Source organism: Falco punctatus (assembly GCF_963210335.1).
Source record: "Falco punctatus genome assembly, chromosome: 5".
NCBI lineage: Eukaryota > Metazoa > Chordata > Aves > Falconiformes > Falconidae > Falco > Falco punctatus.
This window is the reverse complement of record NC_137584.1, coordinates 29,235,923-29,263,785: the sequence shown is the minus strand read 5'-3', so window position 1 is coordinate 29,263,785 and position 27,863 is coordinate 29,235,923. Positions and strand designations below refer to the sequence as shown.

The window sequence follows — 27,863 nt, the reverse complement described above, 5'->3', positions numbered from 1 at the left end:
GAGCTGAGCAAAGGCGTCCCCGTCCCCCCCCCAAAGGTGAGCTCTGGCCTGGCAGCACGGCTTCCTCCCCCCCACTTCACGCAGTCCCTGTCTGCAGGCAGGGCGTCCCCATGGGTTAACTTCACCGTGCCCAGCAGCCCCAGAGCACAACCCCTTCTGCACCCCCAGGGGCAGGTATGCTGAGGTTGGCCTCAGCAGGAGGGATGTCTGCTAGGACCTGCAGGAGCTGGCTCTGCCTCCTTCCCACCAGCTCACCTCTGCAGCGGATGGTGCCAATCCAGCCCTGCACACTTCTTTGCCAGGTGAGCTATGTTTTCTCTTTGTGGCTGGGAACTGAAAGTCTGCAAGGTGGGAGGTGCCAGGGCCATTGACACAAAGCTTGCCCCACTGGGACCTGCGCCATGAGGTCCTGCAGGGTTCAGTCCCAGCTGGATATACCAGGAATGCGGAAAAACTCTGGGGTAGCATCTGCCTCCCTTTTGCACAACAGGCATCCAGATGGGATTTTCTCTGAGGCCACCTGTGCTGTGGGACAGCTGCTGACACCAGCCAGGCAGGTTTCGTTGCAGATGCAGCTGTGATGTGCAAGGCCAGATCAGCTGAGGCCACTGGCAATAAAGGTGGTAGTCTACCACCTGATTCCTGGTGATCTACAGGGACCTGGAAGATGACCAAGTAACCCAGCTTTCAAGGAAGAGCCGTGTCTGGGCTTGGACCATTACATTGCACCTCCTGTGTCCTGGATGGATGCTGTCCCAACCCCAAAACTCTCTGGGGATGGTGAGGGATTGCTGGGCACCAAGCGAGCAGAGCAAACCCTTGCACAGAGCTGACCATGCATCTCTGGAAGAGCATCTAAAGCAGCGCAGGAGGATGAGCTTGGTAAGGCGCACTGCTGTCCTTACGGTGGCATTCTCTATCTGACCACAGGGGATTTTCCACATTAGCAGGCTGATGACCTGCTGCCTGTTAGCACATGCTGAGGAAATTAGGCAGAGACCCCCTGGGAGCCTCCACCAGTTCACTCTGCCAAGCCTGAAGGAAGGCAGCAATGGCACACGGTTGCGTGCTGACTGACCCTGGGGCTCAGGAAAGCCCAGGCACCAGCACCTGGAGGTTTGGGCTGCTGGTGTGACCACTCATACAGCCACGAGCAAGTGGGATCCCTGCTGCTGCTCAACAGGGAGAAGCACAAAGCTCTTTGGCTCCTGCTGGGCCAGCCCTACCTGCGAAGTGGTGCCCCTTTGAAATCTCCCAGTGTCTGTGAGCCTTGACCCAGCACTGCTGGCTGATCTGGCTGTGTCTGTGTTCAGGTGACATCAGTGGAGGCTCATGGAGCCACACTGTCAGCTCAGGTCTTACTGGGCAGCTTAAACAGGCCCCCATCACACTACAACCTAATGACTATGAGATTTGAGGTTGGTCCAGAGCAGAGGGGCAGAATCGCCTCCCTTGACCTGCTGGCCACACTTTTCATGTAGCCCAGGATGCAGCTGGCTTCCTGGGCTGTGAGCGCACATCGCCAGGTCACGTCCAGCTTTTCACCCACCAGTACCCCCAAGTCCTTCTCTGCAGGGCTGCTCTCAATCCCTTCATCCCCCAGCCTGTATTGATACTGGGATTGTCCCGACCCCAGTGCAGCACCTTGCACTTGGCCTTGTTGATTTTCATGGTTTCATGGGCCCACCTCTCAAGATTGTCCAGGTCCCTCTGGATGGCATCCCGTCCCTCAGGTGTGCCAGCCACACCACTCAGCTTGCAGCAGGTTCAGCTGCGAGGAGGCTTGCTGAGGTTTGTGGCACACCCAAACCAAGCAAGCATGGGCTGGTAGGGGAATTACTGTCAATTTGTGCTGGCTCAAGCGTGAAAAGGAAGTTTAAAAACACAAGCCAAAGAAGAGTGCTGAAACCTGTACCTGGGTGGAAGCAGCATACAAAGGTGGCTGGCACAGAAGAAACTAAAACTAAACGATGGTGGGAATGCAAGAAACAGCACCAACCTTGCTGGCTAGTGGAGGAATAGTCTAGTGTCAGCTTTGAGAATCGGCTACCAGAACACGGAAACTCACTATAATTGTCCTTCATAGTCCCCTTCATCTCTTTGCTTGTATTCTGGGTGGTGTTAATCCCCCCTTGCCAAAATGCATGGCAGTGCAAACCACGGTTGCCTTGACAGTAACTTTGCTGGATGATTGCTACAACGGAGCTAAGAAACAAAGGGCTTTGGTACCCTTCGCTGCCACCTCACCAGATCAGTCCATGCATGGTTGCACGCGTGCTGCTCAGCAGGGGCTTTTTGGCCCATTCAAGCATCCTGCCTAGCATGGGTGAACTGCTCAGAGAAGGGAGGCGTGCGAAGTCATCCGAAATGGAAAGGGAGTTTTTTCTTCAAGCAAGTTGCTCTGCTTTGAGAGGAAAAAAATAATTTAACTCCTGGCTCCTTTTTGGTGTTACCATAGCAACTGAGGAGGCACTGGCCTCTGCTGCCTTGAGAGCATCACCCAGGTGCCATGCGGTGGGCGCAGGAGGGGCCACGCGTAGGTACAGCCAGGGTAGCCAGCATCTCCCTTCACAGGCACCACAGGAGAGCATTGCACCCAAGGAAAAAAAGAAAAAAATACTTTTCTTCCTGTATTTTTACCTAGCTTCCAGCAGCAGTGCTGACAGTATAAAAAGGCCTGAGCAGACTTGAAGTTGGTGAGTTGCATCAATTGACCAGTCCTGCAGGTTTCCCCAGTGTGGCCTGTGATGCCTCAGTCCCAAAAGACTTTGGGAACCCCACAGGAGAGCTGGATCCCTGGGGGGGCCTGTCTGGGGAGCCTTGCTATACCATGTAGCTGTCACTGGGTCCCACAGGGGACAGTGGGCTGGTGGTGGCATGCCTGAAGGGCAGCTTTTAAGACAAGCAGCTCAGCAAGAGGTGGCTGTGACATCTCTTGCCAAGTAGCTCAGAAGGGTTCACAGCCACCGCTTCCAAGCTGGCTTAAGACACTCCTGCTTGAAAATGAAGTTCTGTTCTTATATACAGTTATCTTTAGCCCATAGGGCTTTCCAGGTGGGGCACAAGGGGACTACCACAGCTAGTTTTACCAAAGACCATGTTTCCCCAGTGTGGCCAGGGTGCCTGGTAGCAGCAGCTGGCTGGGGCATCACCACACACAACGCTAGTAAGATCGAGGCTGGCACAGTGTGGGGTGACCCCTGGCACCTGCAACCCGTTTCTAGAGCATCAACACTGTCCACAGCATGTGTGCAGCCTTGCTCCTTGGTGTCACCTTATGCATGCGGTGCTGCTACCCATGTCCTTCAGCAGGCATCAAACCTGCTTGTCACGAGCCTTGCGAGTGTTAATAATTCAGAAGGAAAGCAGCACAAGAATAGTCACGGCTGTGCAACACTAACATCCAAATTAGCTGAGCTTATGTATTTTCTTCAAGGAAAGCATGTGCAGTGGTTGTGTTTTGTTCCTGGTTATGAATGGCATATTAAGGCACAGTCACCATGCTCACCTTTCCCCCAGAACCAGCTGCCAGCATTGCACCTGCTGTCCGTGGCATTCGCTCAGCAGTGGAATCAATTATTTTCCCTGAAAAGGGTCCAGGAAAGTACTGAAAAAAGAATAAAGAGGAAAACCTTATGGGTTCAGCAGCAACCTGGCTCTCGGCTAGGAGGTTCAGTCATCACCACAGCCCCAGGAGGGTTGTTTGCTTGCACCAGCTGGGTCTGGTGGGAGGAGGAAGGGTCTTTTCTCTCACTACCCCTTTGCTATTGCACCTTTGTGATAAGGAGAGTGGTGGTCCCATATGGCATCCCTGGGGGAACTGGAGATGGGCAGCCTGCTGCTCCTTGCTGGCTCCAGCACGTAAGGGCGCCCAGTGTCCCTGAGAGGATGATGCTCCCCAGCTCCATGCTGTGATGCTCAGCACATTGCCTTTCCCTCGGATGATCCAAAAATACTTTTAAAATAAAGCTCACAAAGACATCTTGCCCCTGAAGGAACAGTCCAAATGGAAGATGATTCCCAGCTTCAGGCACAGGATTATCTATACTGGTCCTCTGTTTCTCCATAAGAGGAGATGGGACAATATCCTAATTATATGAGTTAGCTGGCACTCTCTTTTGAGCCCGGGCACCTCAGCGTTTCTCCAAACCACCCCCTGATTTCTCTTACTGGATTCTTGCCCCACTGTATTCACACGTTTGCCTTCAGACCCAGGCCAAGGAGCACCCCAGCCCTGCTCCACAGACCCCCACGCTGGCTCCCACAGCCATAGTGCAGTGAGCATGGGCTGTCCCTGCAGCCACAGCGAAGATGCAGTAGAAAAGTTCTCAGAAGCAACGTGAGGCCCTGCAGAGGTGAAAAGGAGCAAACCCTGGGGAGGCTGCCTGCCAGATGCCTCCTTTGGACTTTTTGACTCTGCTCAGCACAGTACTGGCTACAACCCAAACCCCATGTGGGAGGAAGAGGGTGTTTCTTTTTGCATGTACCCATGTGGAGACACCAGCTAGACATGGTGGTTTGCATTTTCTTCCTGTGCAAACAAGTCAAGGAATGCATTGGAGGTGCTGTAGTACACAGAAGAAACACGTGGCTGTTCTTGCCAGTGAGGACAAGATGGAGCAGGACCATGCACGGCCACATGGCCGAGGCTTTAGACTCATAGAATCACATGATCATTTAGGTTGGAAAAGACCTTTGAGATCAAGTCCAACTGCAAACCCAGCACTGCCAAGTCCACCACTAAACCATCTCCCCAAGCACTGTACCTACCCATTTTTAAATACCTCCAGGGATGGTGACTCAACCACTTCCCTGGGCAGCCTGGTCTAATGATTGACCACCCTTTCAAAGAAGAAATTTTTCCTAATATCCAACCTAAACCTCCCCTGGTGCAACTCGAGGCTGTTTCCCCTTGTCCTGTCACTTGTTACTTGGGAGAAGTGACCAACCTCCACCTGCCCACAGCCTCCTCTCAGGCAGCTGTAGAGAGCGATAAGGTCCCCCCTGAGGCTCCTTTTCTCCAGACTTTGCTGGAGAAAGCCTGGATTCAACCCTGGCTGAATCTGTACCCACACTGGGCTTTCAGGACATTAGTTTTTTCACTTTGAAACTAAAGAGCAAAATGCAAATAGCGACTGGAAAGACACCTGTGTCCTGACCTGGGAAAGATGAAAGTTTTTGCTGTGGGTGACACTGACAGCATGCGACCCTTAGTGGGACCTGTCCCCACTCCTGCTCTCTTCTGCAGGGCAACCTCATCCCCACCGCCAGAGAGGAGCAGGCACGGCCAGCAAAACCAGGGAGAAAGAGGCTCCCTCGCTTGCACCTCATTACCTGCAGCATGGCCTGGGTGACAGGAGCAGGAATGCAGGGACAAACTTCATCCAGGATGTAATTCGTCATATTTGCTATAATATATCTGCGACCAACTTGGACTTAAGAGTGTGATCTGCCTTCTGCACCATGTTCCATACTGCTCCATGTCAGATGCAGTTAAGGCAAAAGAAGCTGTCAAGGTCCTGGGCAAAAGTGCAGGAAAGGTAAAAAAGTGCTGGGGTGGGGACGCAGGAGCACAGATTCAAGCTGGTAGTGCCCAGAGGTTTAGTAATGCAGCTCCCAGTGCTAGGTAGAGAAGACACCGAAGATGTGCTCAGAGCAGCAGACCTACAGGCAGGGGGGGGTTGGAGGAGCTGAGGATGACCCAGGGTGCCAGCCCTGACCCACCCGAGCCCCAGCAGCACCAAACACCGAAGTGGGAGAATGTACGTGGAGAGGAGCAGGGTGGGGAATTTCCTTATCAATCACCTTCAGGTGACAGTTGATTTCCTCTAATGACAGCCCAATCAGTGAAGATTTTGGTTGGGATAAATTGCTCCTCCACCAGGAACAGCCAGCTTGCTGGTAGCCTGTTAAAATGACCCACCCAGCTGGTGGTCATGGGCTTACCCCTGTGTCCCTGAAGACACCAGGCAGCTGCTGCAGGAGCTTCCTCACCTCCTTCTTCTGGCCAGTGGTTTCTGGGTGACATGGCCACCAGCCTGGGATTCACCTGACCCTCTGGTGATGCACTGGCTGCCTTGTAACCACAGTAACCACGACAGACTGTTCAGAAGCACGGCTGGGTCCAAACCCTCACACCTGATACAGGTGGGCAACAGGTAAGGTCTGCTTGCAGGCACGCTGCTCCCAGATGTGTGGGCACATCTCCACAGCTTCAACACAGAGAGTCACCCTGCTCTCCTTCTCGCCTTTTCCTTCTTTTCAATGCAGTATCTCTCCTCCTGAAAGAGGTCATGGTAATTATGTGGTTCATCAGCAATGTACCTGCCGTCATGCCTGGGGATTTCAAAATGCCAGTCTGCCTCCTGGACCATTAAAGTTGATAGCTGTTCCTAACCTTTAAATATGTATACAGGGTGCCCTACATAATGGATCAGGACTGTCCATGGAGACCTTCCTCCTGGTGGCTGCAGAGATGCTCAGTTGTTCTTTACAGGTGTTCACCACCCAGAGGCTAACAACTAAAAATATGCTGTAAAGGGCTTTATTTAAAAGCAAAGGGCCAACACAAACCTGGTGACAGAGAAACTCAAGACCAAATCTAAGCACTTCTGCCCCTGTCCTGGTTTCAGCTGGGACAGAGTTACTTTACTTCTTAGTAGTTGGTGCAGTGCTGTGTTTTGGATTTTATGTGAGAATGATGTTGATGGCACACTGATGGTTTTGGTCGTTGCTGGGTGATGTTTAAATCAAGTCAAGGACTTTTTAAGTTTCTTGGACCCTGCCAGCCAGAGGGCTGGAGGGGCACGGGAAATTGGGAGGGGACACAGCCAGGACAGCTGACCTGAACTAGCCAAAGGGATGTTCCATACCATAGAGCATCATGGTGAGTATTAACAGGGGAGTTGGCTGGGAGGGGCCGATGGCTGCTCGGGGACTGGCTGGGCATCGGTCAGCGGGTGGTGAGCAGTTGTACTGTGCATCACTTGGTTTCTTTTCTAGCTTCCCTTTGGATTTTATTCCTCTCCCCTTCTCCCTCCTTTCCTTCTTGTTCTTCTTCACCATCATCATCATTATTACTATTATTGTTATAATATTTTAATTGTTAAATCGTTCTTATCTCAAACCTCAAGTTTCACATTCCTTCCCAGTTCCCCTCCCCATCCCTCCGGGGGGGCAGGCAGCTGTGTGGTGCTTAGTTACCGGCTGGGGTTAAACCACGACAACCATCCAGGCTGGAGTTAAGCTGCAACCAGACAGGCACTAACTTAATTTGAAAGGCAATGACATAATTCTGAATTAGCTTAGTAGGACCTGCAATTCATACAGAAAAGCCTGAACTTATGTAGTAATTAGCCAGACCTTTCGGAATGCTAGATATCTCCATGGTGAGAAAATAATTACATAGCTTATTAAAGCGAGGTGGAAACAGACCCGCTGATGGTGTTTTTTATGCTAAACTCTGCTTTCGCTAAGTTAGATTCCAGTTTTGATTAAACATGCAATTTGCCAAAACACTAGTCACTTAACAAGTTTTCTATTAATGATTTGGACATAAATTTGCAAGTGATTAACCCGCTACACACCAGTCCCTCCCCAAAAGGCAGCCCCGGAGCACAGTGAGCAGTGAAGCTCTGTCAGCTCTTCACCGATCTCCCCAGCGTGTTTGAACACCGCCCGGATCAACTCTAAAACAACACATCCTGGAGAACGAGCCTGGAAATTCTCCCCCCTCTTAGTCCTCGTTACCAGCCAGGGAAGAAGATGGGTCCTCGGAGGAGCTCTTCAAAGCACAGCCAAGATGTTTAAAGTTACTCAGTGACTGCAGATGCACAACTTCAGCCCCTGAAGCAGGTCTGATTTTCTGAAGAGAGCTGCTTGGCAGCAGCAGATAAAGCCCTTTACAGTACTTAGCTGGCCTGCAATCAAAAGGTTCCCTGTATCAGAAGCCACCTTTGAAAACCTCAGCCTGGCTGGGCTTCAGAGCATCTCCCCGGTTCTCCTGGGATGCTGTGCGTGATCACATTTCTTGGACATCTTCCTCGCTTTCCAAAAGGCAAGCTGGGAGCACCTTGCTCGCATACCCTCGGCCAGCCCTGGTCTGAAATGGAGCTGACTCACTGTGCCCTGAAAAACTCCTTAAAAGCTGGGAAAGCAGTGGGGGACAAAAAAAAAAAAATATCAAACCTGGGACTCAGAAGCTTAAAGACGCAAAGAGAAAAGCAGAAGAAATTGGGCTGGATGAAGCAGGACACAATCTGTGTCTGCACGGGGCTGCCCAGCTCATGGCAGAGAGCAAACTCCATCATGGGTACCTCGGCACATTTCAGAGCAAAATTGTAATGTCAAAGAAATGGCAAATTTTTTACCACTAAAATTCTAACTCTTCCATTTGGTTTCTGCAAAAACAAGGTCAAAATGAACTCTTATAAGGAGTTTTTTGAGTGTTTTTTCTTTTTTTTTTTCCCAATGAGAAGAGTTTGGGCTTTGTTAAACAGCACTTAAATTTGCTGTTCGCTACAGACAGAAGTAGAAACCAGAAGAGGTGAAATGTCAGGAAAACGTGGAAAAGGTGACAGAAGTCCCACTTGCAAGAGCAGATGAATGACAGAGGAACTGCTGCATTTACGAATGCTACAGCAAAATGGTTTTTACATCCTTGGTACTTAAGAAAAGGACATTGTGCAATGCTTGACTAAAAATATGCCGGACTCATTTTAAGATCGCACAAACTAGATTCAAATGCTGCAGTCCCTTTCAGAGGCACCATCCTGTGGCAAGGTCAGAGATGATTTTCCACATTCTCCTGAGTGCAGAGAGATGATAAAGCTCACGGTGGCTGATTCGCATCTCAACCTTGTGCTTCTGAAGAACCGCTGCCCAGCCTGTGCAAGAAGAATCATTAGTCTAAGAACATCTGCAGCATCTTTAACACCACCACCTTTTCTGGCAGTCAGCCAGCCAGCATGGACACAAATAGGTGGAGACAGACTATAAGCAACCACAGAATTATATATTTTTTTTCAATAGTTTGCATTTTTTGCTGGGCTCACCCAGGGAAAGCAGGCAGGCTTCTGATCAACCTCGCTTTCAGGGTTACGCTCATCAGCAGGGTGTTGTGGTTGAAAGAACTGTTGGTTTAATAGCTCAAATCTGAATTTCTAGGAAAGAAATGAACACGCTTTTCTGCTTGGCAGCACTGACATGAGCCTGTATTGTGGACCAAGTCTGACCTAACAATGCATTTCCATCTGGATACTGCAACCATCCCTTTATTTTTTTTTTAATATTAAAGTATTACCAGCTAACCACTACTAGCACATTCTACGCAGCAAAAATCCTTTAATTACATGCTTAACATTAACCTCAGGCCAAATCATTTGTTGATACTTTGTTCTGCAGAGAGGACAGGCTTAAGCAGCTACCTGCAGAACGTGGGGAAAACTGCTTTCCATGCTACCAATGTCAAACTTTAATTCCAACAGCACATACCTGGTACCTGACAGGAGCAAGGTACTTTTATTCTGTAAATCTGTGGTCACAACAGCCTGGCCAGTGGAGCTGGCAGCCTTCCTCCACCACCTTGAGCTGCTCCACATCCAGCAGAAACTGAGCTGTCAGCTTCCCGCAGTCATCACCAAAGAATTGCCTTCACCCAGGATCCAGCTGGTACGGAGCAGGATCCCACAGGCGCCCGCCTCATCCTTCCCCCAAATACGCGATGCCAGGAACTTGTTGCATGACCAAGACAGGCAGTGACAAGAAAAGTAGTCTTTTATTTCAATTAATATTTCTTGGCATTAGGCAGATATTAAATAACACTGGAATGCACAAGACTATTAACATATCGACAGCAAAAGGGAGGAGGTGTAGCCAAGTCAAGAACAGCAGTGCGAGTCACATCACCTCGGGGCACTCAAAAGCCATTTAACGCAGCAACCACCAAAAGTAGGACTCCACTGAGAAATACAAAATGAGGATGAACTCCTTTCAGGTCTTTTGTTAATACAGTAATGTTGGAACAACCGACAGTAAAAATGAACAAATATTTGCATTCAGGAATTAAACAGAGTGAAATATCCACAAACTGCTAGTCATGCAATTCTTTTGGAACAGCAATTTGCTAATGCATAAATATCACAAAAAAAACAATCTCCAAGATCTGAATAAATCACAGACAACTAGAAGAAACGAAGCTCGAATACTACTTTATGCCTTAAATAGATGACCTAAATATTTAAAATTTTACTTCACCATATATATATAATTTATATATATATTAAAAGAAAGTAAAGACCATTAGATAAGTGCAAGCAATTTTCCTCAAAAAGAAAATTGGAACCATGCCCAGGAAAGCTGCTTTTTTTTTTTTCCTTTTTTTTTTTTAAACTTCCTACTCCATTCAGTCTGCTTTGTTTTGTTTGTTTTTTTTTTTTACACAGTAACTTCTGAAGCAAAATAAATTATCTACCATCTGCTATGTCGGGTAAAAGTCCTACCTAGTATCTTCTTGGGATCTACTAGAACATCACCTTTCTTACCGACTAAGTGAAGTGGTATCTTACCAGAGATTTGAACTCTTTTGTAGCTGCATGTAAACATACCTTTCGATTAATGTTTAAAATGTGTAGAGTGAATCATAACATTTGTGGGGAAGCAGAAATGGAGCTGCCGAAGGAGAGCTGCACTGGTGTTAGTGAAGGGAGCGAGGGCTGGATCGCTCGGACACACGCGCACACAACCTGGCAATGGGATCTTATCTGCAAAGTGTGGAGGGATGGTTGAGAAGGCATCCGTTTGCGAGCAAAGCTTGAAGGACACAAGCCGAGATACTCTGTGCACACTGTCCACTTTAATCAGAACTGACTCGCGCTACTGGGGTCGCACTGTAACAACCGCACAATGGAGGGATCGCTCTTGGCACCTTTGATGAACTCTTCCAGCGACAGTTTACCTGAAAGGGAAGAAGACCAAAAGGGATGTAATTTTTAAAATGTCAGCTGTTGCCGCCACCATTGCTGTAGCTTGAAAAATCCTTCCCTCCCCAAAGCAACATACGTATATTTAATCTATCACAAAGGCATTCAGGGGAATTTAGTGCAATGCACAGCAGCCAAATCCTACTCAAGCCCTTAAGCCCAGATGTATTTTTCTTCTGCAAAACAATCTAGCATAATAACTGTTATTTTTTTATTTAAAAAGACAGTACCAAATATAAACCCAACTGTTCTAATGTAATTTGGCAGTTTTTTGCCCAGAACCAGACTATACATACTACATGACACATGAACACGAGGTGTGGTACCTGAAGAGTATACACTTTGAAAATGACACTTTAAACCTAAATATCCCAAATTGCCCCACTCTGCTCCCTTGTTTGTTGTGACATGTAGGGCTGAGCAGTGATGGCTTCTCCTGCACCTACAAGGCCAGGCTGGACAAAGCTCTGAGCAACCTGGTCTAGTTGAAGACATGGCAGTGCCACGAAGACGTGTCACGGCAGGGGGGTGGACTAGATGACTTTTAAAAGTCCCTTCCAACCCAAACCATTCTACGATTCTATGACTCTACAAGCCACTTGCTGTGCCCTGCTGGGTGTGCAGGAACAGCAGCAGTTTCACAGGACAGCAAGAAAAGCCAGCCTTGGGGAGCCACCTACGGCCACGCATTGCTCCTGAGCGTTTCTGCTTTACACAGCTTTGGTTTAAGCCAGGGGCACTGACTTGGATGGACCCTGTAACAGTCCGTGGGTCTGAAAAGGCAATCTCTGGAAAAGCAACCATGAGGAGCAACCGCCCTGGCTCCAACAGTCCCATGGCACAGCATGGCTCGGTATGGCAAGGAGGAAAGATCCCATCTGGTCTGTCACACCTCATCCCGGGGCAACCAAGCTTCCTGGCAGGTTTTTCCCAAACTCGAGACCAGACCCCTGCACAAATGTCATTGGGAGCCTGTAAGCAACCTCTGCCTTGCCTGCTATCACCAACACTCTCCTGCTCCACTACTCTGAACCATGGCAGAAATAAGCCATAGAAATACTAATGAGAAATGAAACACTTTTCCCTACGAACCGGAGGAGACAAGCATCTGCTGCGTCCCTGACACTGTGTCTGCTGATGTCCCACTATCTCATGCTCCCAGCACAACCTACCCCTACCTGCACACAATGCCCCAGGGCCGTCCTTACCCAACCCACATGCTCCACTCGAGACAGGCAGGACCCACGCATGAATATCTTGCACTTGGCAGCTGCCTGCTGCCACTTTTGGCCACGTGCCCCCGAAGGCAGGGAGGCACAAGCTCATTGTGCTGGTTTTCACCAGCCCCAGGATGCTCCCAGCCTGCCACAAGGATGGGGAAAGGACTGAGCTCGGTGGCCAGCACCTGAATCAGGCCAAACAGGGAGGAATAAGCAAACCTTCCTCTTGTAGAAATCACAGAAGCTAAACAACCTGTGGCACACTTCTGTCTTAATTTCTGGGGTTTAAGCCAATGTTCCCAAACCAAGCGTTCTCTTAGGTTTTTATCAGCCTGAAAAAGAGTACTTATAACTATCAGAACATTGATCAGTTTTCTTCTTTCCTTGCAATATTTAAAAGCAAAGTACAAATCAAAATCTATTTGCAATGTCCAACAGTCAGATAGGGAAGAAGAAACATTTCCAGCCACCAAAAGCACACGCGCTTCCCCATGCACAGACTTTACTGCTTGGCACTGCATGGCTTACAGGGCTGGTATTTTACTGCAAAAAGGATGATGTTATTTCAGCAACAAAGTGCATCAGATGGAGGATGTATATAGCAGGTTTTTTGACCACTACTCTGTTGCACATCCGCATGCACTGCTACTTTCTCTGCATAACAAAAAATACTTTAATCATGTTATTGTAGGGCCCTCCACGTGTGAAGTCAGGGGATGAAGTGCTAATTTTGATGAAGCTAAAGGTAAAATATGCAAGGACTTCAGCAAGGCCAGGAATTTGCCCTGGGGACTGCATCTGCAGATGCCAAAATGCAGCCATAAAATTATTTTAAATAAAAACCTTTCTATACATAAGATCATGTTTTTTCACGTCTCCATATGTCAGTACTAGAAGGAAATCTTGGCTCCTGCTGAGCGCATCAGTAGGATACAGCTCCTGATTTTGATGTGGGGAGCTGCTACCTTAGCTGCTACCAGGATAATTCCCAGGAAAAGCTCCATCTCAAGTAGGATGAGAGGAAACATGTCAGCAGGCCGATGGGCAGAGGAAATTGTTTCATTTTGCCTGTGTTTTTCAAGCCTAAGGAAATGAGCTAGCTCAGGTGGACAGGCTGTGATGGGTGCACTGTCAGGTAATCTGTCAAATGGCTCCATAATTAGCTCGGGAGCTGTTACATCCCCCTGCCACACACACTGCAACAGAGTAAACACTGCAGATTCAAATGTGACCATGCATATATGGACACATGCCATAGACATGCACAGAAAAGAAGTATTATGGACCCAGGGGAATTTTTGCTTTTCCCAAATTGGGTACCCAACAGCATCCCCAACCCACATTATCGATGACAAGCACAGGAGTGCAACTTGATCAAGGGCAACAGGAGCAAAACCTCGGTGCGTAGTTTATGCTATGCCCAAAGAAAACAACCCAAAGACTCACAGGATTTTCAAAGGAGCCTCTGCAGAAGGGGATTCACTCATGAAATGCGGAGGAAGGACTGCTCCCCTTCCAGCCCCACAGCAGGAAAGGTCTCTCACCCGCTGCCCCCTTATTCACCCTATTTGTTATGGACTGCAGATGCTCACCGAGGCCAGGCAGAGACCAGAGGTGCTGGTGGAGACATCCCTGCCCTCTACCCCTCCTCCTGAAATACCACCATCTGCTTCTACCAGCGCTGGGCTAGAAAACCTCTACTTCTAGAGCCTATGAGGGGGTGCTGGTGGGAGCCTACCATCGTTGTTTGTGTCCATCTGTCTGAAGATCTTGTCTGTTCGCTTCTCGGGAGTGGATTCATCTTCCGGCATCTTCATCACTGATGAAACCATTTTGTAGATTGCCTGAGTATTAAAAAAATAGAAAAAGAAAAACAAAGATATAGGAAAAACACGACCCAAACAATAAAGCATCAAGCCTGAGAAAAAGAATTTCAGCCTGTAGCAATAAAAACAATGCAGCTGACCCTGGCAGGCAGCTGCAGGACTTTATAAAGCAAAACAAATAGGAGTTTCTGACTGCAGCTCTTTTTATTTTTCTTTCCTGTATTCATTCAAGCTTCAAAAGAAGCTCCCGCACCGCTAGGTCAGTTTAACTGAAAGTCAGGGTCTAGATTAATGTACGAGCAGGACTGAGCTAAAATACAGGAGGCAATGGTGTGTAATTCTCTTTTCTGCGACTGGGCTAAGCCATCACCTCTTTGGCTGGCTCTCAACATACACTCAGTTAAGTGTGTGCGTGCGGGGCATTGTATGGATTACAGGTGAATATGAGTAATATATAGGAATAGGGGTTGCTTTTCTTTGTGGATGGGTAAGGAAATGCGTTTTCAGACTTAGATGAGACCTCTTCAGGACGTCTGCAGTCCTAGCCCTCCTCCTAATGGTCCCCGCTCAGCCATGAGGCCCGATGGCCAGGGTGCTGGCACCGGCTGAATGCATGAGGTGCTTCCCAGAGCCCCTTGCAGCGCACTGGAGACAGATCTCAGCCCCAGCGTGGGTGGCAAGCAGCCCTCTGCCGAGGCCGAGCCCCAGCCGGCGCGTGGGGCAGGGGCACTGGGGACTGCCTACACGCCCCCCTGCTACAGCCCATGGGCTACATGTTTCCAGCCTTCCGGAAACAAAGACATGCTACAGCCTTTCATCCAGAGCTCATGTTGACTCAGATTTGATGTTTCAAAGTATTCATTCTGAGATTAATCAGGTCAGTAAAATTTGCATTGGGGTCTATTTTGATCCCAACAACATGCCGCTAAGCGATCCCTGGGGAGAGCTGCAAGATTTTTGGCTGCAGGCCAGTTGCACAAGCGCCCTGTTTGTATCTCAGGGCCGTCTCTCATCTGCATCTCACAGGTCGCACCATGGACCCCAGTGTCCCTTTGGGAACTGTGGGCTCAGGAGCCTCCCTGGGGCAGCAGTGACCCAGCTCAGCACATCCCTCATCTCCAGTTCCACCTGTCTCAGGATGAAGAGGTTACAGCAGCACGAATAAAACATCAAATAGAGACGGCGCCTCACCTGCACTATTTCTAGCATTTCCCCACGGCTGATGTACCCGTTGCCATCCAGGTCATACATACTAAATGCCCACTTCAGCTTCTGTTCCAGCTTGCCCCGGGAGGTGACGCTCAGGGCGATGATGAATTCCCTAAAGTCAATCGTCCCGTCGCCATTGGTGTCGAAGGTGCGGAAGACGTGCTCTGCAAACTTCGACGCGTCGCCGTAGGGGAAAAAATTTGCGTATATTTTTTTGAACTCTTCTACAGTCAAATGGCCCGTTGGGCAATCTTTTAGGAAGCCCTTGTACCACTCCTGCAGCTCGTGGTCTGTGAACTCGGTGTTCTCGCGCAGGTCCTGGAGCACCTCGGGGCGCAGCTTGCTGTTCTGCTTCCCCATCCTCTTCTGGATCTGTGTTCAGTGGCTGTAAAATGAGACAGCATCCGCCTCAGCTCCGGCCCCACGCCGTGGAGAGGGGCTGGGACAGGCAGAGCCCTGTGGGAAATGCAGCCCAGGGCAAGGGGGAAAGAGGAAAAAAGGGATGCTGTAAGTCTAGGAAACTAGGCAATAGGAAAATTCATTTCATTTGGCCTCTTTTCCTCTCCTTTAGGCCCTCTCAGTTCTAGTACGCTGCAGAAGGACAAGGGAAGGTACTTCAGGAGGGACTGTTCAGGAAATACTAATCCTTATTATTAATCCTTATTATCTGTGAAATAATAATCCTCGTTATTTAAGTTCTCCTCTGTCCTGCTCCTCTTTCATATGGTTTGTGATGCCCAGGTCTGGATTCCAGCTCCTGACCCACCCCACCAGGCTGATCCGCTGTGACAATCGAGCAGGAGCAGCCAGGGACAGCAGCAACGATGAAAAGTAAAATCCATCTGTTCAAAAGTGAAAGTAAGCCAGGGTGAACAAGGAGCAGGAAGGGCAAGCGGCTCTGTGCCAGCAGTGTTTGCATCATGCAGATGATCTCTGAAACTCCTTGGCTTATGGAGCATCTCCTTCCTCCCTGCACCTCTCGCCCCACAGCAGCCCCCCAGCGCGGTGGGGCTGGGTCGGTGCTGCTTGCAGCACCATGGGGGTCGCAGAAGGCTGCAGCAAGGGTAAGCTCAGCACAGCCCATGCTCAACAGCATCACCCCAAAAGACTTCTCCCTCTTTTTCTCAACCGTGGGGGCAGCGCAAGCAGACGGGTCACTGCAACAGCAGCACCAACACAAGGTACTTCATCCTTTCGAGCAGATCACAATCCTCTGCCCTCCCAGACAAGCAGGGAAAAGGGCTTTTTACAGCAAAATGTTCGGCAAAGCAACTCCTTTCAGGTTTACTGGGGTTTATACTTCTATTTAAGCTTATTCAGTAAGTTCAATATTCCCCAATGTGAGAAAAAAGGCATTTTAACCTCAGGATTTTATCAGGATGTCAGGAGGGGGCTGGGTTTGTCCCATCCACTGACAGTGCCCCATAATGTGCAGGTGACCATGCAGGTGCGACCACCCAGCAACAGGAAAGCTCCTTCAGGAAAATGAAAGGTGGTCTATTTGCACTTAGGAAACAACAGAAAACAAACAAAACCATAATATATTTTTGGCTTTTGTCCCTTTCAGCCTTCGATGGCTTCCCAGCAGTACCAACCCAAGCAGCCAAGAAAAAGGCTGAGCTGCGCCTCCTTCCCCGGATCCAAGTTTATTCGCAAGCTTTGCCCAAAGTCACATCCAAACCCCTCTGGTTTTGGTTTGCATAAAACTGGTCTAGCATAAATGACATTTCTCTGCACAGCCTGTTATGCCCTGGTTAGGCTTGCTCACGGCTGGTGCAGTAGGCAGGTTACACCACGTGGCCACTCAGTAAATGGCAAGAGCTAAGCAACAAAGAGCGCAGAGACCAGGCAAAATATAACACGGGCTAAGCACTTCCCAGACAGTAAGAATCCCAGGCATGCATAAGAACCTATTTAAAAAAAAATGTTAAAGGTCAGCAAAAAGTAAGTTGCTCTACAGCAGAGAGATTTTCAACAGCTGAATTTAAGCTTGTTTTATTTGTATTCTACTTAGTCTCTGCATAGCCTCAGCAATGTAAAAATCCACATCCTGCTCTGTGGCTTAATGCTCAGAGACAAAAACCAGCCAGCTGCTCATTAGTTCAATGTATCGGGCTTAACAGAAATCTGGGTTGTCATTAGCACTTCTGTTTTCTAGAAAAGCTTTGGAGCTGAACTATTGGCAGCTTTATTTTTGCCCATTATATTGCAGAGTTTTCTCCGGGCCCATGACATACCTCTGCTTGCTTCCAACATGCAGGGATGCTACCGCTCCCTGTCCCTGCCAGCATCATCTCTAGGAGAGCACTGGGCTGCCCTCCAGTTAAACCACTAACTCCCAGATGCTCCCGCTGCATATCCATCTCTGAATCTGCCCTGCTCCAGATACTCATCCTTGCAGTGCCAAGGGCAGAAAACACAATATTCTACTTAGCTGCAGTCGATTTCCAGAAAACAGTGGCTTGGAGCAAAAAAGTGTGTGGACAGTGATCCTTTTTTTTTCAGAGCAGAAATTGCGACACTATGTTTCTGTCCTTGGGCAAGGAGGTACCTCCAGGTTCCATCTTTCAATGAACCCCTTCACTTCATGATGCCTGAGCGCTTTGTAAGAACTACCGTCCCCATCCAAAAGCGGTCCCTGCTGCACCTGCCACTGTCTCGGACTTCCCTGGGAGAAAGGCAGGAGGACTGGCAGAGCCCGTTCAATGCAGGAGCTGGACTTTAAGCAGAAGTAACCTCAGCTTTAACCTTTAACGCACAGGGTTAAGGGACCATAAAACTTCCAACTGCTAGTCAAAAGAGGTTTGAAAAGGTTCAATGCCATTTTCCCCTGCTCCTGTAATATCTTTATTGTTCTTGTTCCCTTCAAAATAGAGGGCCCCGGACAACAAAGAGGTAAGGTGTTCATTTCATTTATTAGATTTCACTACTTCTACTAGTGGTAAGATATATCCTGTTTCTTGGATGGATGCTCATTTAATATCCGCTTCAAAAGCTTTATATTCAACTCGTCTTTGCATTCAACAAATCACAGGTTATTTCAACCTTTCTTCCTCTTTTACATTGTTTTATACCAGAAAAGTAATGTGCAGTGCTCTGAATACCATCCTTTTTTGCACATCAGCTTTCTGAAAGGCTTCATAATGTGTTCAACCCAAATGTAACCCTGCAGTTGCTGTAACTAATTTGTTAGAAATAATTAAATATCCAACATTAACATTAATTTATTAAAGCCGATCTAAAAAAACCCAGCTTCGATGTGAATTGTGTTGCAGGTAGCTCCTCCAAAGTGAAACGCCTAAATACCTCATTAATCACGACAGCAACCCCTGCTGCTGGCATCCAACTGACATTTCATTCGATTGCTATAAAATGCTTTCATCAAATCACTTTCCAGAGGCTCACCAGCTGATTTAGCCACAAGACCACTCAGAGGATGGCTGCTAATGGAAATCACAGGGAGTGAGTCTGGGATGCTCAGGTCAGTCCTGTGATTAGGGGGTGTGGGACATTTCTTAATGAGCCTGTACCAGCCAAATCTCCTGCTGCAGTGGGTGTAGAAGGCAAGGAAGGAGAGACTTTCTTGCACCCAACACGACGGAGTCCTAACTCCAATTACAGCCTGCCTGTCCCTCATTTCCCATCATGCCAGGGTGAAATCCAGGGAAGTGATGCTGCATACATTGCAGCAAGGTCTATCCCGGCTTAGCATGATGAGCAAAAGCCCTCAGAGCATCCGGCACTATCATGGCAGTAACAAAAATCATCACAGGAATGCCCTTGAGGTGATCAGACAAGGAAAAGCTTGGAAGTATAACCGCAGACCAGTAGACTTCACAAGTGTATCACTGCTCATGAAAGCAATGCTCAGTCATGTAAGGCTCAAACAGGGGGAAATGCAGATGCATTTTTGTTCCAGTTTCACACCAAAATTTTTGTTAAAATTATGTGGTGCTGCTGCCTGTCTGCAATAAGCCTATGTTCAGCCAGGCTAGAAACCAAGATGCCAGAGAACTCCTACTTGAATATATCCTCTGTCCTTCTAGGCTCAACAAAAGTAAGCAATAATCTCGTAGCAAAAGCCTAGCAATGAGAAAAAAAGGTCTCTTACTGAGGCCGAGGTACACACCAGTTATGCAGCACTAGCTGACTCTTAAACAGCTGAAGTAGCAATTCTGTGTTTTTACCAATAGATGGAAGGGTTGTCAGCATCCACGCCCTGAAGTATTTGAAATACTTGTAGCAAAGCTCAGTGCGTCCTACTTCTACATGAACACTTTGTCAACCACCAGTTACTGCAGGTAGAAGCATTCTCAGAGCACGCAGCCTGGAGAGCTGGAGGCCAACCCAGCTTTTTCACTGCAAACCTTCTGAAGGCAAAAATCCCTTGAACTGAACTCCTGATGGGACACTCTTAGTGCATCAGCTAGGGCTGCAAAAGCAGGCATGACTCCTTAGAGGTGCACTTCCCTGTGCAAACCCCGTTGAATACTGATTTAATGTTAGTAAAAAAAGGAAAATTGATGAAATGCCTGTCTACAGGACAGAAGTGCTCTCCAGCAGGGAAAGTGCACAGAGAAATAGAATAAACACCTTTTATATTATCTGAGCTATCTGCTTTGCAGGGGGAAATCTGGCACCGTTTCTCTTGCAGTGATCACTTATAAAACTAAACAAGCATGTCTGAGATCTGTTACGGTTCTGAAGCTGAGGCACAGTGCCTCTGGGGCTGAGGAGCCCCAAGCAAATGAACAGCATAAGCCAGACATCAAATACTGCTCAAAGTTGGTCTGAAATGCAAGAACCATTCCTGCAGGGGTGGAAGATCATTTTACTAAAACACCTCAAGTGTCAGATCCATCACTGGTGCCTTCTGCCTTGGGCTGCAGAAGAACAGACAAAAGGATTTAGCCCACAGGGATCTTGCGAGCATCATGTTAAGAAAGGCTTTGCTTGGAAGTGATGGTGGTCAAACACCGGCATAGGTTGTCCAGAGAAACTGTGAAGCCTCCATCCTTGGAGATACTGAAAACCCAGCTGGACACGGTCCTGAGCAATCTGCTCTACCTGAGCCTGCTTGAGCAGGGAGCGTGGACTGGACAATTTCTAAAGGTCCCTACCAACCTCAGCCATTCTGTGAAATAGCCTCAATAACCTTTTTTCTATGGTCAGGTGAAGACAAGAGCCATGAGGAGGTCCTGCTCCTCTGGGGCAATTCAGCAACTGTGGTGCCTTGTTCTGAGGCTGTATTTTTTAAAGTTTGATACTTGTATTAAAAAACAAACAAAACCCACAGGTAGTCCAAATAAAAGCCTCAGTCACTAAAGATCTGTGCTGCCACACTTCAGAAACACACCCTCGAGGAGAAATGTTCTGAGGTCTGGTAGCACCATTGCTCACCAACTCAGTCAATGCACAGATGTATTTAAGAAGACTCCAGTTCCTGTGGGCCAAGCTACAAGAGGGAGCTGGGTTCTCGGGCACCCCAACTAGCAACAAATGTCTAGCGGTAAGAAAAGATCATGTAGCAAATAAGCTGCAAAATGGGATTATAATGACATCTTCCACACCGTGCTTTGCCCAGGGCTGGTCAACGGGTCTGATCTGAACTGGGAGGGGAAATGTGCAATTACATGGGCCTGGGATGGATAACGAACCCTGGACTAAAGGGCAGATTTTGTTACATGTTTTAATGCCAGTATCCTAAGCAACCAGTGTTGCAAGAGAGAAAGCACAGGATATACAAATACGTTGCTATAGATATCTGGTCCTGCCTAGTAAACTCATGCGAATTTCTTTCCTGCCCTGTGGCAAAAGCAGCCCCGATGCTCGTGTACCAGCTAACCGCAGCACCTGCTCCGTCTTCCCAAGCCATAAACTCGGGGCCACAAGCAGCAGCTTCTGATAAAGTCTGAAATGCAACAAGGAATATCTTCACCTCCTGAAAAGCTAATAAAATAAGTAGCGAGACAAAAGAGAAATCTCAATGGATAATGCGGCAAAAAACTGAAACCCGGCAGAAACGCTGTGGGGTTTGAGATGCAAAAGGCTAGAGCCAAAAGGAGCTGAAGCTCCTTCTCCTGCTGCCTTTGGGGAAACAGAAAGAGAAATGAAACCTGACAACCAAAGAACCCACCATACTAAATAAATAAATGGGCTTTTAAAAGTTTTCACTTCCAATGACTAATCACGCTTTTCTTTGAATAAGTAACATTGCTTACTTCCAACTTATTTTCAAGTTGAATGCTTTTCAGAAACTTATTAAAAAAAAGTAGGTGAAGGGGAAGGACCACCCCCTGTATCACCCACACATTCAGCTCCAGAAAACTCAGTAACAATACAGGTATATATAGTGAACATCCTTCCAAAATGCGCAGTGGGTCGGTAACGGACCTTGAGCCACCTTACTTTGGAATTTTACCCATGAACATGTACCCAGGAACTCTGTGGTCTCGAAAACCCAACTCCACGTCTGGGATGAAAACCCATTATAAGTAACCATCCCCCCCCCCCCCCCCCCCAGCTCACCAAAGCAAGTTGTAATTAAAAATACTCCAATCCTGCAAACAACTATGTGAGAGGAATATTTCCAGGCTGGCACATTAATTTCATGGAGTCAGGTGCAAGGGCTGAAACCTGAGAAATTCACTTACAGGTCTCTGGATTGCTCTTGCCTATTGAAGTCCCTTTACTCAGAATTATATTCCCGATTTAGAGGGAAAAATCAATTAGTCTCTGACATTGAGCATCAATGCATTAACCCAAGAACCATTTTTTGTTCATCTCATTGGTATGTGGTGCAGAGGCATTTGCAGATGACAGCGCAGCAGCTCCCCAGCCACGGCAAGCACTGCGACAAGCCAGGGCACGCTGGAACCCACTGCGCCCACCAGCACTGGCCCCCATCACCAGGAGATGAGAGTTTGCCATCGAGGGCACGGTTACAAATTCATTGCAAAGAAACCAAAGAACCACAAAACACCCCCAAACACTCACAAATTGCTGCTAACGAGGAAAAAAAATCAGACCTGTGGTGGGACCAGAAAAGTGGCAGTTTCTTGGGAAGCTCTCCGTAATATTCCCCTGCTCAGGGAGGAGAGCTTATTACTGTAAAGGGCAAATATTCCCAATGCAAATAAAAAAAAGCACAGAAATACTTTGAGTAAATTAGGAAATTGAATTAATTTGGGTGGGAGCAGATCAAGCAGCAACACAGCTTGCGATTGCAGACAGGAAAAGAAAATCATGAGTGGATTTTCCTTGTCGCCTCCCTTTGCCTCTTCCTTTTTTTTTTTTTTTCCCCCTAAAATGAAACCAAGGGAGGAGCAGCCAGCCCTATTTTGTCTTCAGATGCTGTGCAAAGTTGGCAAGGCTTAAAATAAAAAAAAAAAAAAAGGTTTGTTTACACAATATTACAGAGCAAGGAAAACATGTCAGCACAATGTCTTAGCACACAAGGTCTTTTTCTGAGAAGGCTGGGTTGCATGAGGAAAACCCCAAGTCATGTTCACCGAATACACTGTTGTGATACATAATTTTAAATAAAGCTCTGTGAGTACAGGCCTGCAGGATAGGGGAAAATGCCTGATGGGAATGAGGAAATCAGAGAGAACATCACAACCTTTTAGAAAAAAGGGAAGTGACAAAAATCAGCACCGGGCATTATATTTTTAATGTAATCAAACCCCCAGAGTTAGCAGGGTGGGGCTCTTTTGTCATTGGGTTTCGAAAGTTTCATACCATCCATTGATTAAATTGATGAAGGCAAATCACATAATAGTTTTCTAAAGAATAATCACAGCATTGGGAGAAAGGAAGCTGGATTAAATTCAGAACAATTAGCCAAAATACAGCAGGATCAAGAACCAGCCAGTGGCACCTGAGCAAACCTGGCAGCATCAGAGCCATTTACGTGGAGAAGAGAGAGTTTGGGGATAATGACACTTCCTAAAAAGTCAGTGGCAGATGATAATCAGCCCTCTGCAAGACCATCCTCACTGCTAACGATGCCCCTAAATGAAAAAAAAAAATAAATCAGAGATCTGACGCCCTTCATTTCCAGATGCAGGTATGGTGTTGGGATACAGGGGCTGGAGGAATCAAGGGGATTTCAGGGTAGCTAATTTGAAGGGAAGAGAATCGAGCTGGGTTTGCTTCCAAAGAGTGAGAAGAAACTTTTTTTTTTTTTTTTTAAGCATTATTTAGCAGAGGTATGCTTAGTAAAAAGATGCTGAAAAATGTGGGTTTGGAGATCTGTCAACTAGCTACCTTTAAGAAAAATTCACCCAACATTTATTTAGATGTTTAATTAAAAATACTGAAACACTGGAGGGGGGGGAGGATCAACCAAAAGAGAAAGACTGTTAGTAACATTTTCATCCACTATATACACAGCTATTGCTAACAATTTCTATTACTACCTACTTTTGTGTTCCAAAAATCTCAAATCTAATATAAATGAATCTGTTTATTTTATTAATCTAGCTTTCTAAAGAAGTTTGTTTGTTTGTGGTGTTTTGTTATTTTTACACCCATCATAATTTTAAAATAGCACAAAAGCCACTGGTTAACTTTCTTGTAAAAATACACTCCACTAAACCAAATTCTTCTCAAGACACTTATTTTTCCCCTTCAGTGACAACCACCAATGATAGTAACAAATTGTTTCACACCTTTATTCTCTTGTTTGTCAAATGAAAAAACCACATTAAAAAAAATGGAAAGCAAACCTATAGTTCAACTTCTTTTTTTCTTGCAGAGGTATAAAACCCCTGTGAAATAAAAACCCTGTGAAATACCTACACAAGAACAGCATCTCAGCCTTGAGGAAGGAACCTGGTTCTGCTGGATGCATCAATTAGGCAGCAGAAGACCAAACCTTCTGCTGGTAGGAATCAGCCCAAGCTCTATGCTAGCGGAGGATATTACTCAAGTCTTGGTGCAGGTGACTGTACCAGCCTCACAGGGCTTTTTTTAAATATTTGTTTTTAAAATCAAGGAGCCAAAAGTACAGAGACTACTATCATGTGCAGGACAGCCATGTCCCCAGCACAAATCTTGGACAAGAGCATCGCACGAGGACCATGATGCGAGATCAGGGCCACCACAAGCCTTCGTGCCTTGAGAACACACCACCAAACACCTTGTATTGAATTATAGCAAAGCCTGTGCTGGGATGTGGACACTCATCTGGGGCAACATCTTGCTGTCCTGCCCGGATAGCAAGGTCTGCACACGCCAAGGCACGCCGGGGCCACTGGCTGTCCATGGGCAACGTGTGCGAGGGCACAGGCGGGTGTCTGCCCAAGGCAGTGCCTTGGTGGTGTGAACTCCAGACCTGATGGTTGCAGGGGCGAGCAGGGCACTGGCGTTCCTGTTAGGTGGATTCTGAACACAAAGTGCCATTTTCTACACCCGTTGAAGAGATAAGGGCATCCTTGCTTCATCAGTGGTGATATGACAGACCATCTCTCTGGCCATGCATGATGCTCAGTGATACAAGTCATACGCCCTTTCACCTCTTACTTCAGTTCCCATTATTAAAAATGGGAGATCTCCAGAAAACAGGAGACATGGTATTATTTTGCGACTAGTCCCTACAAAATCAGTAAAAAACACGGGCAACACCCCTTCGCTGAGCTGTCAGGGACCGTGCTTGCTGCACCCTCCCTGCAGCTGAGTCCAAGGCAAGCAGAGGCTGATGCAGCAGCACAGCAGGACACTGCCAGTCCCAGACCAGGTGCTAAGTAGCTGCAACTTTTATTAATCCTCAACACTCAACAGTACGGTTTGCTTTTAAGTGCGTTCGCTATAATTACGCAGAACAGCAGTATGACTGTCTGTCTCAGAGAAAGGGAGCGCTCCATATCACAGGAGACAGCTGAAGACCCCCTGACCCAGAGGCACAACATTTTTAGGGGCACTGAGAACAACCCTATGAAAATCCTTTCCTCCGGCGTTTCTGCACAGCATTCAACACTCAAATGCAAATCATCTTGGAAACAAACCGTGCAATTCACACGCAGGCCATCACTTTTTTCATTAACCTCCACCACAGGGCTCCATCCCCAGCAACATCCACACCACATGCGCTTTTCTGAGCGCTGCAGGTGAGGGCTGCCTGGAGCCGAGCCTCTGTCAGCAGGCTGGGAAAGACAGCAAACGAAAAATCAAATCGTGCTGAATTTTTTATTTATATCTAAGTGAAGCCAGTAGTGGCCAAATGGGTGTATTTTCCTCCCGAACTGGGTATGGTAACAGGAAGGAGATGTGGTGCTTTGAAGCAGGAAGCCCCCCGAGAGGCGTGGGATGAGAGCTGACCTCCACCTGAGACCACATACAGGGCACACCCCGTCCTGCAGCCCTGGTGCCGCACCAGCGAAGGGCTTGACTGGAAAAACAGGAAATTAGTGTCTTCTCTCAACAGCGATGTTGAAGGTGGACGTTCATGGGGAGAGAGGGGGACAAGGGAGAAAACCTACTCCTGATACCACCTTAAGGTCTCTCTTTCATACGGCACTACCTTCATGAACTTTGTTTTAGCAAAGGTAAAAAAAAAAGCACCTAATCAGTAAGGTTTTAACGTATCAGGCCATGAACAAGTAAGCTCTTTTGGGTCCAGCCGTGCCAGGATACTGACCTCAGCCACTTTTTGATCTTTTTATTTATTACTCTGGTCTCTGAAGAGACCCTAAGCTATACCTGGTATCAACCATAGGCAGCTCGACTTCTAATAGGGCTACAGAAACTCCTACGAAACCCAACACTTTCAACTTCTGCATCTTTCACAAACCAAGATCCACGCTAGCCAACAGGCTGTCAGTTTGTTTCAATCTCCCTTCCCCAAGGACAGCGTATCTATTTTCCTGGAAATTTTCAGCAACTTTTCTGCACAAGAAGGTATCCATGTCAACAAGACCTTTCCGTAAGTGCAACATTTGTGTAACATCAACACAATAATTTATCATTTATTTTTTCCTCTTGAGAGGAACAGGAAAAAAGCGTTTAAAGGACACAGCAGTGGTTAAAAGGAGGGCTATGCTGCTGCAGGATGGTGCACTAATTGAAAGTTTCTGAAGTGGTGCCTTCACCTGGGGTGTGCAGACATCATCTTTCAGCACACAACCACAAGACTGCTTCCCTTCGCCTTGAAGCCTGCTAACAGCTTTTTGTGGCAGTACGTATGCCGAAAAGGAAGGGCCAGCAAATGTACCACCTTCAGGGTCAGAGGAGTCAGCTCCAAAACTGATGTAGATGTACGGAGTCACATTGGCACCAGGGAAGAAGTTCCTGCCAGAGGAAGGCGAAGCTTTATCTGCTGAAGGCAGTCTGGACCACGGAGGCACCAAGGCAGATCCTCCAGGCGATGCTCTGCCCTGGCTGAGCCTCCTGTTACAGTCTCTTCTTCTCCCGTATGCAAAACGACCTGCTGCTGGACTTCCCTGAGATACACCCAGCACAACAGAAATAGTTCCACATTTCCCCCCCATCCTCTGAAGAGAGCAGGCAGTACCTTGAAAGCATTTCAGGCCCTTACATTCTTGTGGTTAACATTACTTTCTTTAGTTTCTTGACCCTTTATTGCAGAGATCATGACTTGTCAGACCGACTTTGAGATCTCCCTTAAGTTTCACAACTAAAATGCAGCAGCAAGCATCAATCAGACTCCCAAAGGAAGGTCAGCCCCCATATTTCCTCTCGGCAACACCAGCATTCCTAACTGCAGGAGGGGTGGTGAGGCAGGGTGGACAGGCATTTCTATATCCCATTGCCCAGCCCAGGATGGCACTCTTTGACGTTTTGGTGCCGAAACCTTCTGTTTTGGAAAAGGAGGGGCTGCAGCTGAGGATGATCCCGCTGAACCAGGGCGCATGGCCCCAGCGTGCTGGGTTTTGGAGCAACTCCAAGCAGGGTGGGACTGTAAGGAAGTGGACAAAAGCTTTGGATAGAGATCTACGGGGAGGAAGCGCTTCCTACTTCCTATACTCCACAGAAAGGAGAAGGGCTTTAAATAACCCTCCTCCCAAGGCCTGCTGAAGACCAAAAGGGTTGCCGCTGGAAGAAAGTCTGGTCTGGCTGGGACCCTGCTGAAGGCTGCCGGGGCTCTCCCACGGGATGTGGCCACCCCGCTGCGGTTCCCACCACGTTGATGGGAAGGGGAAGGCTGGGCTGCCCACAGTCCCATTGTGACCAGCACCATCCAGATAACAAAGCCTGTGGAAAGCCCAGGAGAGGGCTCCCAGCTCCCCCACCAAAGGTGCCGAGCCAGACTGGCCCCCTGAGAACATCTTTAGCTGAAAAAGGAAAATCAAGATGCTACATTTACACTGTGCAATGCTATCTTGACATCATGCCGTTTCTCAGCCCCATTTACTTTTTAACCCTTTCACGTATGGTCTACAGGGCTGCAGCAGCCCCTTTATTCTGACAGACAGATACACCCAACTTGCTCCATCCATCCCTCCCAGCTCATTCCCTCCCTCCCCACCTCTGCAGCCACACTGGACCTTCCTCGCCTTGCAACAGTACTGATAAGTAAATAACTGGCATTGACCAAAAAAAACCCAACCCAGTCCTAATGAATACTGATGGAATATTGACTTCACTTGGATGTAACAGAACCAGATCCT

The 27,863-nt window shown here is 47.7% G+C and overlaps 1 protein-coding gene across 4 annotated transcripts in view; it reads right to left on the bottom strand.

Moving 5' to 3' along the window:
• Window positions 1-9,756: 9,756 nt before the first annotated feature.
• The window catches only part of HPCAL1 (hippocalcin like 1), a 66,728-nt gene continuing 48,621 nt past the window's right edge, over window positions 9,757-27,863 (bottom strand). For all 4 annotated transcript variants that reach the window (XM_080387886.1, XM_080387885.1, XM_080387887.1 and 1 more), the window contains 3 exons: window positions 15,217-15,619; window positions 13,938-14,043; window positions 9,757-10,954 (listed from right to left, as the gene is read on the bottom strand). In XM_080387886.1, coding sequence (XP_080244012.1) covers window positions 10,857-10,954; window positions 13,938-14,043; window positions 15,217-15,594 — 582 coding nt within the window. In that variant the 5' untranslated portion in view covers window positions 15,595-15,619 and the 3' untranslated portion in view covers window positions 9,757-10,856. The remainder of the gene's footprint in view (window positions 10,955-13,937; window positions 14,044-15,216; window positions 15,620-27,863) is intronic.